The sequence below is a fragment of the Passer montanus genome, unplaced genomic scaffold (genome assembly GCF_014805655.1).
Source record: "Passer montanus isolate IOZ18808 unplaced genomic scaffold, ASM1480565v1 scaffold54, whole genome shotgun sequence".
Taxonomy (NCBI): domain Eukaryota; kingdom Metazoa; phylum Chordata; class Aves; order Passeriformes; family Passeridae; genus Passer; species Passer montanus.
Window position 1 is genome coordinate 7,242,421 of NW_024370374.1, and position 15,884 is coordinate 7,258,304.

A 15,884-nucleotide genomic window follows, 5' to 3' on the forward strand; every position below is an offset into this window, starting at 1 on the left:
GGATCTAGGGGAGGTGGGTCTTTGGGAGAGATTTCAAGGAGAAGGTGGTAGGTGGCCTCATGAATCAGTCCAGGGAGGGCACTCCATGCATACAGGACAGCGTGGAAGATGATCTACCAGACAGAGCAGCATTTCTGCAGGTGAGAAGCTCAGGTGTGGTGTGCAAGATCCCTGACTCCTGAGCCAGACACAGTGTGGGCATGGGAAAACGTGTGGCCGCTGGGGAGACGAGCGGGATCACTAATGTGGGACTGCACTGGGGGGTCACTGGCCACTAACTCTCTGTGGCTGCCAGTCAGCACAGGAACTGTGAGGAGATGAGATGGAAGGGGTTGGAGAAGAGTCGGGTACAGAGAAGGAAAAAAAAGGCAAGGTGAAGGAAAGGAGACAAAAGGAAGAAATGCAGGGGATATTTTCGAATGTGGTCTTCTATTTGAGTTTCTTAGTGTGTTTGCAATTTATTAACTAATTAACTAAAAAAACATATACAATAATTAATGTACATTTGACACCATAAAAGAAACTGGACCATATGCCAACATTTACATTGTTATTATCCTTCACTATGGAAAGGTGAGAAACAGGTTAAACAAGAGACAAAATGCTTCCCCTTACCCTTCTTCTTCCGTACTGAAGCTTGGAAATAGAAAGGGAAGGAACTGTGAATCAATTCTGAAGGTAATGTTTTATATGCTAAATCCTCATCTGTCATTTTGAGTGCAAGCATTATCCTTCCCTCTAAGGTGTCAGTCTCTCCCTGCTCACCTCTGCTAAATAGGTATCTCTCAAACCACAGTAGATAAAATCTGCTTTTGCCAAGCTGTTTATCAGGGTTTACGAGGAATTTCTCCCCTGCAGTTATTAAGGATACATGCAGACATTTTTTTCCTAAGTTCTTTTTAAAAGCAGTAATTGGGGCAACTTATTGATACCAGGGCTGTCAAACTAGGACAACATCAGGCATTCCCCAATCTTTGCAGATTTAAATGGAAAGGAATCATTAGCACACTGCCATCTTTTGAATGAATTAATTTGAAGGAGAACAACTCAGATGGTCTGCTCTGTATTATGAAGAACAGAATAGCTCAAAACATGTCAATAAAACTGTAAGTAGGGTTCAGAGCCAGGCAAAGGAAGTGATTCTAATGACTGCAAGATGGATAATTTTTTTTTAAAAAATGATGTTTACCTTAGCTAGAAGACATTACAAAACTATGCACTCTAAGGGAAAGCAAATGGGGAGTTTCTATTTACATTTTCCTTCTATTACATAACAAGGGACATTCAATAAAATTAAAGGCATCACATTCAAAACCAATAAAAAGGAAATACATCTGTACACAGCACATAATTAGCCCGTGGGATTCTTTGTCATGAGACATTATTGAGACCACAAGCTTCTCCAGCTCAGGAAAAAGGGTTACACATAGGTATTGATGAGAACATCCACAGTGCTCATTTATAGGTTCTTCCTATTTGGTTTGCACATATATGGCATGAAAGGAATGCTCATTCATTAGAGAGTTTAATGGCTATAAAAATGTGGGTGTTCTCATAGCTCTCACAGATGTCCAATATATACACAAATACATAGAGGGATATATAAATTATAGATAAATACACACATACAAGCTGTGTTTTATGTCAGGAGACAACTTTTAACTGATGATAGGGAGAACACTTTCCCTGTGGAAGCTTGTTCAGTTGCTGTGCAATTTAAGATTTCTTGCCCCTTCTGGTAATAGCCCTGTTCCACAAAGGGACAAATATGAAAATAGGTAGACCACAGATGTTATTTGGAACAGCAGTCACATTGTTTGCTAGGGTGACAAATGTTCAGAGTATCACAGAAGTGGCATTTACAGACTTTTTTAGGAAGAAAGCAAATTTCTGCCACTTCTACAGCTTTCCTAGGGGACAAACACCTCTGGAACATGGTGCAGAACTATTCCTCAGAACAGAAAACTCCTGCCACTGCAAGGTCTGCTCCATCTGGATAAAGGTATGAATGGGAAATGTGCTTAAAAATGGAAATATGTCCCATGGTTGCTTGTTAAAGTAGTTGCAGTGGTTTCTGCCACTTGGTGAGGACAAACAGCAGAGCAAGAGCCACAGCTTGAGCAGGAGGGTGGGAAAGCTAAAATATGATGGTCTCCACTGGGAACATTACTATGAGCAAGCTATTCTTCCCTAGGAAAGTGCTGCTTGGGCTTTAAGATCAATATCCCCTGTGGAGGATTGAAAAGTCAGAGAAATAGAAGAATATCCTCAGCTTGAAAGCAATTGACAGAAGAGGATAACAAAGGGACAAAAATGGAGCTTAAATGTTGCTGTCCCCTTGGAAAAGGTGGTTGATAAACCAGCAAAGTTTTACAAGCTCTCAGCACTCCATGAAAGAAAAGCAAATGGAAAACACCCAGACCCACAAAGTGTGCTCCAGAAATAATATTTTACATTTTAATCCTGGAAGAAAAATGATGGAGCATTCACAAGCTGATGATACCTCGAGTTAAGCTCCTAAATTTCCTTGTACAAAAAACCCAAATTTTCTGAGATTTGCTGGAGCTAAATAATCAGACTGGGGTGGTTTTTTTTGGTCTTCATTTGGTTGTTAGACCATAGAGAAGACAGTACCTACTTCAGCACCATTTTGCTGGGAGTTACATGACTTGACTCTCTAAAGGATGGATAGGGTCCATCTGCCCCAAAAAACACTGACTTACAGGGGGAAGAAAAGGCTGATTCCTTCCAGCTGGCCTTCAGATGAGTCCATGTCAGGAAAACCCCAAGATCATAAAATTAAGTATTTAATTGTAGAATTACAGGGAAAAATGGTTTTATTGTGTGGATTATTATACTCTATTACTCTGCAGTGAGGGACGTGGTTTGGTTTTATACCCATTTCTCACTTGCTAAACACACTGTTTTACTGCTATAGCCACATAGAAATATGCACTGGGCTTTTATCTTTTTATATATGATTTATTCATATTTCCATGTCTTAGTCTAGCTGCAGAAATTCTACCTTTTAATGACCTAACAGATTAAAAACAGGAAGAAAAGAACAACTACCTTCCTCATTTCTAGAAAATTAATTCAAATTCCTGAAGAATTATGCATATCTAGAATGTGGATGATCAAGCAAAGGAATCTACAATGACATTTCTCAAAACTAGCAAATAAAAGACTGAATGCTCAATAATTTTTATTACCAGTAGTGAGAGGAGTTAAGTTTATATCATGCACGGAAGTCAAAGTGATATCATAATATGCACTTTTTCAGATCAAATGAAACAAGTTGAAGTTGAAGCTGCTTTAACACTGTCAGCTTTTAATAACAGCTTCTGGCAGCTTACCTTTATCCACTAATGAGAGGCCACAGAAATTTAAAATAAAACAATATTAGATGAACTGAAAATTTAGAAAGCAAAGCTAACAAAACATGATACAGCATTATTTTCTCTTTTTATTCTTTTTTTTTCTCTTTTTTGGTAGATGTGCCAAACTTTGATGATGCATAAAATGTATCAACATTCCCTTGCGCAGCAGTAAAGGCACAAGTCTCCACAAAAATCGTTCATGCGAGTCATGCACATTTTGAACTCTCCAAAGATGCAGCATTCTTAAAACCTCCTCTGCTCTAAACACTGTACACAGTGCAGCTCCCTTCACCAATTTCACATAGAGACATATAGATAGATATTTACATCTCCACCAAGCCAGCATGCTTGCCAAAAAACACTTTCTTACCAAGCTCTTCAAGCTCTGAGGTCATGGACTTAGAGCGCAGGGTCAGTGCAGTGGTTGGAGCTCGCTTAGGAGGTGGTGGGGCTGTGCAGGGAACAGAAAAACACAAGTGTCAGCCAAAACACACCCTCTGGAAGCCCTATGCTCACAGCCACAATTCCATATCCATTTAAAAGAATAAGCTCTATGAAATAAGGCGAGAATAAATACCTACATGTGGAGGAAAAAGCCCTGAGATGCTTTTCATGGACTGAATTTCTCCACTGTTTCTGGCTCTAGCGTAGGTTGCTTGATACATCCGCAAGCTTTTATGTAACAGGATACATAGAAACATTTAAAGCTAAATAACTGTGCACTTCTGTTTCCCAGCAGGAAAAGGGCTTTTCAGAGAAAGGACCTCGCAGCAGTGGTGCCCCTTCTGAGAAACATGCAGGGCTAAAAACCTCCTGGGCACCAGCCAATCTCTGGCAGATTAATTTAATCTCTGGAGAAACTGTTCAATCTGAGAAATACAGGAAAGACCATTCAAATGGATCTGAATTGTTAAGGTGACTCTAAGGGAAATGGGTGATCCTCAGAATATATAAGGTCTTAAAATATCCAGGCAATAATCTAGCACAGAAACTACCATCTGTGCTTTAGTATCCTGGTAACAAATATTTCTGGTGGTCAGAAAAGATCATCTCATTCCAACCCCTCTGCCACACCTTCCACCATCCTCGGTTCTCAAAGTCCCATCCATCCTGGCCCTGGACACTTCCAGGAGTGGGGCACCACAGCTTCTCTGGACACCCTGTGGCAAGCCTCACCACCCCCACAGTAAAGAATTTCCCACTAATATTTAGCCTAAACCTTTCAGTTTAAAACACTGCCCCTTGTCCTATCTCTACATTTAGGGTCAATATGATACATACCAGAAGGCAGAGGCAAAAAGGTTTGTTTAAAATGTGTGAACAGTATTTCCATCAAGCCAAAAATAATGCAAGACCATGATGGGACATTATTTAGTTTAACACAGCCTTTCCCCTCCACCCCACAAGCTAGTCTCATTCTTTTTTGCTTTTAAATTATTATTATTGCTTTTTAATTATTATTATTTTTAATAAGCAGTGGAGGTGAAAAACACTTCCAGCACAGACATAAAGTTTTAGTTTCATGGAGAAGGAGGGATCCTGGAGTGCCAGCTCCTCACCTGCTCCCGTGCTGAAGAGCCAGGTGTGTGTGAGTGAAACTTATGGGACTGTGGGAGGAAGAGGAACTTTCAGCAATGTGCTGCAGCTGCAAGGAGCACCAGTGAGCTGCTTAATTATAATTATGAGGGCCTAATGACTTCCTAGCATAGCTGGGAAGCCAAACTCTGGGGCATCTAAGGTGAAGGAAACAGTGTAAATTCCTTTTTTGTTTCCTCTTTTTATTGGGGTGAAGATTTCATGGTGGTTTTTTGGATGGGTGGGTGACAAACACTGCTAAAAAACCCCCATATCAAGTACATTTGAAATTAATAAAAGATCATCTCTTCTTAGTGCTTTTCCTCTCTCACTACTGCAAGAAATTTTACTACAAGATCCTCAAACATATACATGTGAAAAAGTCTCAAAGATTAATGTCAAGCGTGATGAGAGAACATTGCTCTTTTGGCCACATGTTAATGTCTAACCCAACAGAATTAAATCACTCCAACTTAAACAAGAACAGGGCATTTCAAATTTGAGAAGCAAAGTCTAATAAATCAGAACTTAGAAAACAGCAATTTCATGCCCATACTTGGTTTTCTGTGAAGGAAGAGCAGAAGAGTCCATTAGGAAGAGAGAAAAATGTACCTTTCTTCCTTGCTGTGTCATCTGGATCAAGATTCCTGGTTACTGTGACAACCTTCAGCACGAGGTGATTGCCCCCTTGTCGAATCATGTTCACCACCTGCCTGTGGCCAACTTTCACTACGTTCTCATTATTAACCTGCACAGAAAGGAAGGAGTCTTTTAGACCAAAATGCAGAAAATTTTCGTTCTATCATTTTTATAAAAAGAATGTGGAAGGAACAGATAGATAGAATTTCTAGTTACTGTGTTTTAATGAAAATATGTATTTAAGGAACAGTGCACAGCTGACATGATGACCAGAAAACAAAGCTACTCCTTTGGGAAATGCACATCTAAAAAAATTCAATGAAATCATGCCCTTTACATATTTTATTTACAATTACTAGAATTTTTCTTCTGCATGTTTCTGGAAGGATCTCCTGTTTTGGAAGCAAAGGCAACAGGGCCATAGCAGGCCCAAAGAGTGTCCATGGAAAAAGAAGAGTTAAATACATGAAGCCCTGAGCAGTAACTGTGGTCATGCCAATTAAACTTCAAACTGCACTGCAACACTTAGCTTTGGGGAAAAAAAATAAAATAAAAAAATATATACATAGATATGTACTCTCCCTAATTTCTAGTACTAAATCATCATTTTTGCTGGATTTTTCTTTCCATAATATCAATTAACAGACATAGAAGAAAGCAGAGGCATATAAATAAGCACGGTTAAAAGTAATTTATTTATTCATTCAATCTATAAGGAGTCACTGAAAGCTATCTGAAATTTGAATGATGACAACATGTAAGACTGAAGTGCTGCCTGTGCTATTTGAACATAAAAGATATTGAGGAATGGAGGAAGAGCTGCTGCCAGGATACATGCTGGGAAGTTGATCTCTCTCCAAAATTCCACTGACTCAGTAATATTTCACTGAGATCACTCAATGCCTCCCAAAATGAACAGTCATTTTCAAAGTAAGTGTTTTTAGCCTCCTCTATTTATTCTGACAGGCTGGGCATCTCACACTCTAAAGGATTTACAGTTCAGAGCAGAATCTCTCATTAAATATTATTGCTGTTTAGCGGAACAAACAGCACAAGCCGCCCCACTCCAACTTGAAATCATTTTTCCATCCATTGTCTGGAAGGAAAACCTTCCTTTTTCTCAGGCTTCAGCTGAGCCAAAATGCATTTTAATGAACCAGTGCATTGGTGAGCCATCTTTTAAGCAGAGTGCTGCAGTGGGGAGCCTACAGGACGAGCTGTGTGCTCTGTGCCTGAGCTCGGGGTGCTTTTGGAGATGCTTTTTTGGTTCCATGTACTGTGACGTAGGTGGAACACATGCTGAACATCCAGACCTGTTGAGCAGGCAAAGACGAAGTTCTCTCATTCTGTAGGTGGAGGGTATAAAAGAATATTGATTTAAATAGGACTCTTGCTGGTTTGCTTTATTTTACACCTCCTTAGCATCTGGTATTTAATTCCAAGAGATATTTATTTAGCTGGACCAATGGCATCTAAATTTAATCTGTCTAAAATACTGAAGCAAACAGTGTTACCCATTTACTTCTGAATCCTTCCAGTATTAAAGCCTCAACCAGGTAATTTTTTTCACATGAAAAAAAAAATCATGTAATTAAGAATTATGGAATCCATCCACTCTATTTTTACTGGAATTAAATTTCAAGCTTGGAAACCAGTAAGGATTACAATGTAATCCCTAATGCTGTCAAAAAATAGAGCCCTCCAAATAAATCAAAAGTCAATATTAATCAAACACATGCACACTTCACTAGTGTAAAGTGATAAATGTGTAATATGATAAACAGCTTATGCAGCATCCCATCTGTTCCCATCGTTCTGTGCAATGATATTTAACATTTAGAGCAGGAGCAAATATATACAACACATTTTTTTAAAGCTGCCTCAGAAACAGAACCTGTAAATGACTGTTTATAGCAGCTTTGTTGAAAAGGCACAGTTACAAGAGCTGGGACTGAAAAGATTGATCTGAAAATAAATAAAATAAAAATATTGATAGGAGAGCTGGAGGTTATTTAACTCAGAGTCTTACGGAAATACTAGAGAACAAAAGAATCATGGAACCAGAAGAGAACCTCATCTTCACAGTCTTTAGCACTTCAGGGGGTAAGACTGGAGCATGATTACAAAGTAATAACTGGGGAATTGTCAACAGTTTATAAGTGACATTATTTCTTTTACCCTTCTTCAACATTTCATCCAGAAGCCAAATGCCTGCAGGAAGGGCTGTTAAGCAGTGAAAAACCAGAGTTCAAGCAGGTTTGTTTGACAGTTTTAGTTTGATTTATTCAGCAAAACTTTTCCAGATGAATAATTTGAGGCAAATCTCTCTCAACTTCCACTTCAAGCTTTGGCAAGGGGGAGTTTGTAAACCAGTAAAGCAGTTATCTATTCCAACTGTGCCAATTCATTTAATAATCACCTGTATTCTCTGTATTAAAAGTAATCCTACTCTTTAAAGCACTCAAAAACTACTTTTTCTTTTAGCAGCTAGGTGTTTGGAAGGAAGCTCTAGAAACAAAGAGTAAAGTTGTTTTGCAGGCACAAATTTGTGTCTTTCCTTCTTCTTCAACCCAATCTTTCTGCATATTTTCTGCAATCTTTCACTGCAAAACATGAGGTTCTTATTTTCCTTCTACTATTCCCCAAAACATTTTTCTGCTATGTCCTTCATAAATAAGTGAAAATAGATAATAGAAATAGACATGTGAGGAGGCTGGGTCTATGCTACATCAATGAAATCTGGTCATCCAAGAAACAAAATAAAAGGAAAACTGTCCTTTGGGACACCTCACAATTTCAACAACTCTCCTCTATCCACTCTGGCCTCTGGGGAAAAGCCTCAGAATTCTGTATTTTTAAAAATCATCCTTTATTATCATCTGGTTACTGGGCAGTGGAACAGAAATTACTTTGAGAGAATTAATTCATGAAGTAATATGATCTCATGAATGTATTTAAAAATAGTCTAAACAGGCTGGATAAAAACCTTTTTTCCCCTGAAATGCAGTTATGAAATGGGTTGGAAAAATATAATATATAATATAATATAATATAATATAATATAATATAATATAATATAATATAATATAATAGTAAAATAACCTGCACAGTAAAATAACCTGCACATTGTAAGCTGGCAGATGCATGAGCTGGAACACATTCACCAGAGCAGCATTCCCGTAGGAAGGTGCAAAAGGGAAAAAAACCACTACCAGAGAAAGAGAACTTGCAGACTTTGTTCTATTAATTAAAAAAAAAAAAAGATAGGAAAAGAAGGTCTTGATTTCTTCAATGCATCATCCTAATCCTTCTATTACCAAAACATTCCCTCAGTGAAAAAGGCAGTCAATAATTTTTAAGAGCAATTAAGTAAACAGAACTCCATCATTATGCTTGGGATGCCCATTGCAGAATGGTTGAAGTTGGGAATGCACATCCTCCCAGAAGAAGCATCTCAGAAGCTCTTCCTTATCTGCTGAACTACTTGAAAAAAAAAACCAAAAAACCAACAAACCCCCAAACCCGTTACACACACTTACAACCCCCTGCCTACATGCTTTTTAAAATTCACCCTTTTTGATAAATATTTCACACACACAAACCCAATCACAATTTGTACCAGCGAAAATAAATAGCTCACAAGAGATTTTGCAGGCTCAAATGATGCTTCTGCATTTCAAGTAACCACGGAGTTGTGCACATGGCACTGCCTGTCAGCAGCCAGTAAGAGTTTCCCATCTGGAGACTAAAATGTGAGAGGAAGAAAGACACAGTGACCCAGAGACTTTTGGGAAGTTATTTGTGCTCTCAGTGCACCCACAGTGCCAGCCCAGGGGTCACCCACTGAAAACCAGCAAGGGGTTGTGGTGTTTGTGGCCATACTGGGATGGGTGGAGCAGCTTTTAGCACACACCAGCACAAATGCTCAGATTTGCACCTGACAAGCATATTTAGTGTCAAAAACTCTATTATTTATCCTCTAAATTCATTCTAAAGCTGGATTTAATGGGCTCATGGACAGCACAAAGGTACATAGTGAATCCAGAAAAGCTGCTGTGAAAGTAAATTTGCACAAATTCTGTTGGCAGAATACTTTTTATTGAGCATCCCAGGAAAGACCTGAATGCAAAAATAACCACAGATTCAAAGGAGCAGGCAAGTTAAAAAGGTCCAAAGCCAAAAGATGCTTTGGTGTAATGACATTTTATGTGCTCACAAAATGCACTTCACCACAAATGATACCAAGATTCACTTTCCCAAAAACCTAGCACAATTTTAACCTGTGTCTTAGATTAAAATAGAAAGTAATAATATAACATATAAATGAGTCCCATAATGGAAATTAATTTATGAATTTGTTTCTGCAAACCAAATTATTCCCATCCCACCACAGAAGCTTAAATAGACAGAAGCAAATGTCTTCAGTTCACCAGGCTCCAACTATTCATTTATTTAAACAGTTTCTCAAAAAGGCCTTGAAGAGTCTCTGAAAATTCCTGAAGATTTTCTAATACAAATGGGAAGTTTTTTTACATTCTGATCTCCCACATAAACATCACTGATTCCCACAGGTGCTTGACATGTACATTTGATTAAATATCCCATTTAATCAACTTTGGTGTAAAAGATGCTTCAGAGGCTTCATGCACTCTGTTGATTTAAAAGGTGCTGAAAAGAAAAGAGAAAAGAAAAGAAAAGAAAAGAAAAGAAAAGAAAAGAAAAGAAAAGAAAAGAAAAGAAAAGAAAAGAAAAGAAAAGAAAAGAAAAGAAAAGAAAAAACAAAACAAAAAACCCCAAAACAAACAAAGAACTTCACAGAAGCAGGGATACAAGGATGTGGAAATTCCAGCTGACATCTTGCATTAATGGTGTTTTTGCAGTAATCCACTTGCTCATAGATTTGCCTGCCCTGGTGGCCTTACTGCATGGGATGTTGTAAAGATGAAGCCAGTGAGCATGGAATTGGACTAGGTGATCAAAGGAGGCAACTTCCCACCTGAATTCTGTCATTTATGGGGTTTGTCCAGAAGAAGAAATATTATAAGGAAGTATTTGACAGCCATTCAGAAAAAAAGTACACATGAATTAAGGGAAAAGCATCAAAATCATTCATAGCCTTGCTACAGTATAAATCTCTTGGCATAAACTCAAATATTGGGGCACACAAACAAGATAAAAGATGCCTAAAAGAAAACACACTGTGGACAGACAATGTCCTGAAGTTTTGGATTCCATCCTGTCACCACATTTGCCCCTGTCTGCACATGGGGAATGTTGTGCCATCTCTGCTGCAGCTCCCGTGGCAAAGGGAGATGTCACTGCCTGGTGCTTGCTCTGGGCGAGGGCGGCAGGACAGGCTGGAGCCTGCTGGAACCTGGCTCCTGCAGGTTTGCTCCAGCCAGGCAAAGACTTTTCCCTGGGCTAATTCAGCAGTGGCAAAAATGCTGAGGGATGTGGTCTCTGCCCGGAGACAGCAGAGCTGTCGAGGAAGGGCTCAGCCGCTTCATCCCCACGAGTCGCACCAAAGCTTCAGTTGCGCTCAGGAACATCTATTTCTGAGAGAGGCACTGGAAGGAAGAGGCATCTCAGATCATAAACTCCAGACTCCTTGGTTGTCATGGCAACTGCATCACAAAATTTGTTTCTTAACATTTAGCCCAGCTCCATCTTGGAACTTCTCAGCTTTCTTGTCCCTGCTATTCCTGTTAGGCCCAGAACCTCTGAGAAGTGGTATTTTTTCCAATTTCTGTCCTGTTTGTATTATTTTCTTCCTGTGTAAAGCTACCAAAAGCCTAAATAGACTTTATTTCCCTCTTACTTTCCCAGCATTCTACAAACATATCATGTGGGAGTAATGTCCTGCCTTGGTTAAACACGTTTTAATAATATGAGAAAGTTGAAAACTTGAATGGAGCATAACAGCTGTCAGTCCTTCAAAGACCTTTAAAAATATTTTTTAACGTGTCTAACGTTAGTCAAACTGGCGTATAAAGATGGTCATACACCTGTCTGTGTTTCACCCAGCTAAGACTGGCCCCATGCCAGTGTCTGACCTCCCTCAAGGGAAATGCACAACTTGTTTTCTTCTAGTAAGTACAAACTCACTGGATTAGTTTGGGATCAAAGCTGATAGCCCAAAAGAGCAGCAGGGTTAAGTGTTGCTTTTCATCTCTTACCCATGGTATGATTTAAAAGGCAGAACTATGTTAAATTAGCACTCTTATCTAAAATTTTGGATTTTGCATACTTATATCTAACGTGAAAGCTGTTTCAAGTAAGTGACTTCCATCCTCATGAGACTACACAGAACATTTAAACATCACTCAATTACTTGGACCCTGTCCTATTAAAAATAATGGCCTCCATTAATTAGTACCTGTTCCTGTTTTGAATCCTTTGGTTTAAGTCACATTTCATTGGAGAGGTTCAATTAACTTTATTGCAGTTGATTGAACTGCAGTGTTCTGCAATCAATTAAGTGGCACTTAAGATGAATTTGTCTGATGTCTGCCAGGTGCAAGAGGTGGCAGCTTCTCATGTTTTAACTTCTCTCAGGGAAAAAATATCCAATGAACTGTGCACATCTGTTTTGCTTCTTTTTTGCTTAAAATAAACTCACTGAAGATAAGCCGATAACTAATTTTTTTTGCCCACATTCCAATGCTCAAAAAAAAATGCACTAGTTTAAAATTCAGCGAAATGAAAATGAAGTTTGAAGTGCAACAGAGAGTACCTTTACATTATTCATCTTGTGAACATGCCTCTTATATTGAATTTGTTCTCATAGCCTATAAATTATGGTACATAGACAGCACCAAAAATAGGGTACCAAAAAATAGCAAACTAGAGGTCACCCATATGGTAAAGAAACATCTCTAGCATGTCTGCCCTTCACAGATGAAAGCATGCATGAAAGTCTAAAACTGCTTAACCACTGCAACCAGAGCTGCTTCCATCTCATTCCCCTGGCATATCCAGTCATCCTCCTCTGCTGGGGGTGCTCTAAGGTGGGGGCAAGGGAAGGGGGGGAAGGGGAAGGAAAGGGGTCCAAGCTGCTCATTCAAGCAGTGGAAAAACAAAGTCCCGTCCCTCCATGCTCCTCTGCTGGCCAGTCAGCCACATCTCAGTTTGCTGCTCCCTCTGCACGGTCACTGATGCTTCATGAGGTTCTTCTGATAAACTGACTCCAGAGGGGAAAAAAATAGTCAAAACTTAAAAGGATGATTTTGCCCTGGATGACAGACTGTCACAGGGATCTGAGTGCTGGGCCAGCTTGGGGCAGCACAGTGGGTGGAGCTGCTCTGTTCTGCTGATCCAGGGCAGCAGGAAGAACAGGATCCCCTTTGGGCAGAGTGCATTTCCAAGCCAGGCCTATCCCTGGAGCCAGCTCCAGCTCTCTCCTGTGCTGCTGTGTGGGACAGGAACAGGCAGCATTCCCATTCCCGCTGTGCCCTCGGAACAGCGCCCACCTGCACGCCCTGCCCCAAAGGGGTGAAGGGCTTCAGAACCTCCTTAAACAATTCCCATCCCAAGGCTGGAGGAAAACAGGAGGCTGTGTTCCACACTAAAAATATCATATTTTATCAAATGGGGAGTTGCAGTGCTGTTATGCAAGCACTGGGAGGACAATGGATCTTTATTTGAATTCTGAATGAACCACTTGATAAGTATTTACAGGAGGTAGAAGCTCGCAGGCTGAGCCCTTCTATTTTTAAAGCTGTGCATACCTACACTAAAGACCATTAGGCAGAGAATTCTAAAATATGGATCAAAATATAGATCTCTTTATAAGCATTAATAATACAGCCCAATATTCATTTACATTAGGTAAGCACCCTAAGTCAGGCAACACAATTTAAAATTAAACCCTGTACATGGGATATAAACTGCCTGGTTTTGTACATTTCAATGATTTTCTGTTAAAACCTTCCCAGAGATTACACAGATATATTGACAGAAAGTGTTGTCATCATGTGTTGATAATCTATATTTCCTCCTCCCACATACAGTCACTTTCCAGAAAATGCATCTGCTCTAAGAACAATATTAAAAAAAATGTATTGCTCATGCATCCCTCTTTATGCAGGAAAGCCTAATCTTAGAGCAGATGGAGATAATTCTTTCTTAAAGCCATGTTAGTTTTAACAAGGCTGCCTTAAACTTGGAATCCCTTGGAAATTTAATTTGGAGGCCATGGGAATGAGGACTGAAATCTGGGCCTGAGGAGTGTCTAAGCACATACAGAATAATCAAACTCACATAAAAAATGTTTTCTGTGTTAGAACAGAATGAAGAAATACCCATCAGTCAGCTGGTGATGTGCGAGTGTCTTATTTTAATTTAGAAAAATACTGATTGTACTAACCATACTGCAGCTTTGTGCGTGTTTTATGCCAGACTTCCCAAATTGAAGATAAACCCCAAAAAGAGATATCAGTGGTGGAGTCATTGCACAGCATCGTTACAAACATGGAAATGTTTAGTGTAAAACAACCTCAAAACAACATCCAAATCTATAGGCACAATTGTAATGTAAAACAGACAGGAGACACAAATACCATGTTACACAATATTAACTCAACAAAGGCAACCAAAGACAACTTTCACAGCTCTTTTAAAAGAAAACAAACTTGTTTATAAGAGCAACTTCATTAATTCATAATAAGGCTTTTTGTTACCACTTCAAACAAACGACAAGTAATTTACTTGCTCTCCACACAGAATAACCACTTTTTATCTTCTCAAGCAAGAGTACAAGTGCAAAAAGCTCCTCTGTTAAGAGGGAATGATTTATTTTGGTGAGTGAACAAGCATCAGAGGAGGATAAGAGCAGATTCCTCAGAGCATTTTGTCATAGAGAATAAGAATCATCAACAAACCTTTCATTAGGTTTGATTTTATTTGTAAATACTTTGGAAATAAAAATCTATTTTGGGACGATCTGGTGACTCACAGAGCACGAGGCAATTTCCTGCCCTTTAAAGAGGCTCCACCTTGGCTACAGAGAGCACCAGTCCCGAGGGAACACCCTCCCAGCAAGAGGCAGAACAGTGGAGCCAGGCTCTGCCTTCTGCACTGCTCCCAGCCCGCAGCAGCCAGAGATGCTGCAGCCTCTCCTTCGGGGACATTTTCTCCACAGTCTGATTCTGTATCCAAAGAAAGCTTTGGAAACTCCTTTGGAGACCCTTCCTGCCTTCTAGCGGCCAGAAGGAAGCCAAACCTGTCACCTGCTTCCTTTCAGCACCTGGAGCCAGCAGCAGCAAGCTCAGCTGGGTGATGCTGGGGATGAGTCTGTGCTGTTACACACTGACATTTCAGGAACGCTCTCAAGAGCTGCACAACCTGGTGCCAACAGAGCAGCACAGCAGAAGCGCTTTGTGGAGATAAGCATGCCCCAAACCTGAGCACAGGCACCGAAGAGAGGGAGACAAACAAAGCACGAATGCCAAACAAAGCCCAAGCAACAACAATATAACAAGATCTTCAGTCAGAAAGCAGCAGCTTCATTTGTACCAACAACAATTTTAGTATCACTAGAAAAGATGTCCAAAATCACAATTTTGCAGACCTGTTCTCCTGCCACCTAAATTTTATCTGCAATCCAGCTCCCAAAATTAACGAAGAGTGAAGCCCCGCTGAGTTTGATTCTATGCAAAATATTTTGGAATGTGAACTAAGTCTTAAGCACACAAGGAAAAATCAGAAAAATAACATAGTTTGTTAAGAAGAACAGAAAGAGATGGTGCTGCCCCACACCAAAGAGCAGAAATGCTATGTGCTTCCAAAACTAAGGGAGGGAAACTTTGATTTAGACACCAAATATTATGCAAATCCCTTATAATTCAAATTAAATTTCTATCCAGGTGTTGTAGAATGGAGTTTAAGTGTTAACCAAGCTCTTAGGCAAAGGTTTCAAGCTTGGAGGCGCTGTAGAAAGAGCTAATATTTCCCACAAAGTTGGAATTGCCAAAAGCTGTGTCAGGGTGACTCGGACACTGCCCTTGATGGATGGGTTCAGGGAGACCCAGGAGCTCAAATTCCCAAGGTGCTCAGCAAGCTGCATCCCCCTGCACAGGAGGTGAACCCACCCAAGGTGTTGGAATGGCTCCTGTGAGCGCCTGATGTGCCAAAACTTCATCCTAAATCCCCATCCAGGGGAGGGCCAGTGACAGCAATGCAGACGGAATGTCACCCATCTCATCCAGCCCCTCCTGAGCACTCACCCTCTGCTGGGCTACTAAATCCTGCTTGGCCATTGCCTCCAAGGGCACTCCCACTGCAGGGTTTGGG

General features: G+C 40.0%; 1 protein-coding gene across 3 annotated transcripts in view; it reads right to left on the bottom strand.

Moving 5' to 3' along the window:
- The window catches only part of SHANK2 (SH3 and multiple ankyrin repeat domains 2), a 256,574-nt gene that overhangs the window by 33,195 nt on the left and 207,495 nt on the right, over positions 1 to 15,884 (bottom strand). For all 3 annotated transcript variants that reach the window (XM_039725073.1, XM_039725072.1, XM_039725071.1), the window contains 4 exons: positions 5,568 to 5,703; positions 3,751 to 3,831; positions 3,357 to 3,365; positions 616 to 636 (listed from right to left, as the gene is read on the bottom strand). In XM_039725073.1, coding sequence (XP_039581007.1) covers positions 616 to 636; positions 3,357 to 3,365; positions 3,751 to 3,831; positions 5,568 to 5,703 — 247 coding nt within the window. The remainder of the gene's footprint in view (positions 1 to 615; positions 637 to 3,356; positions 3,366 to 3,750; positions 3,832 to 5,567; positions 5,704 to 15,884) is intronic.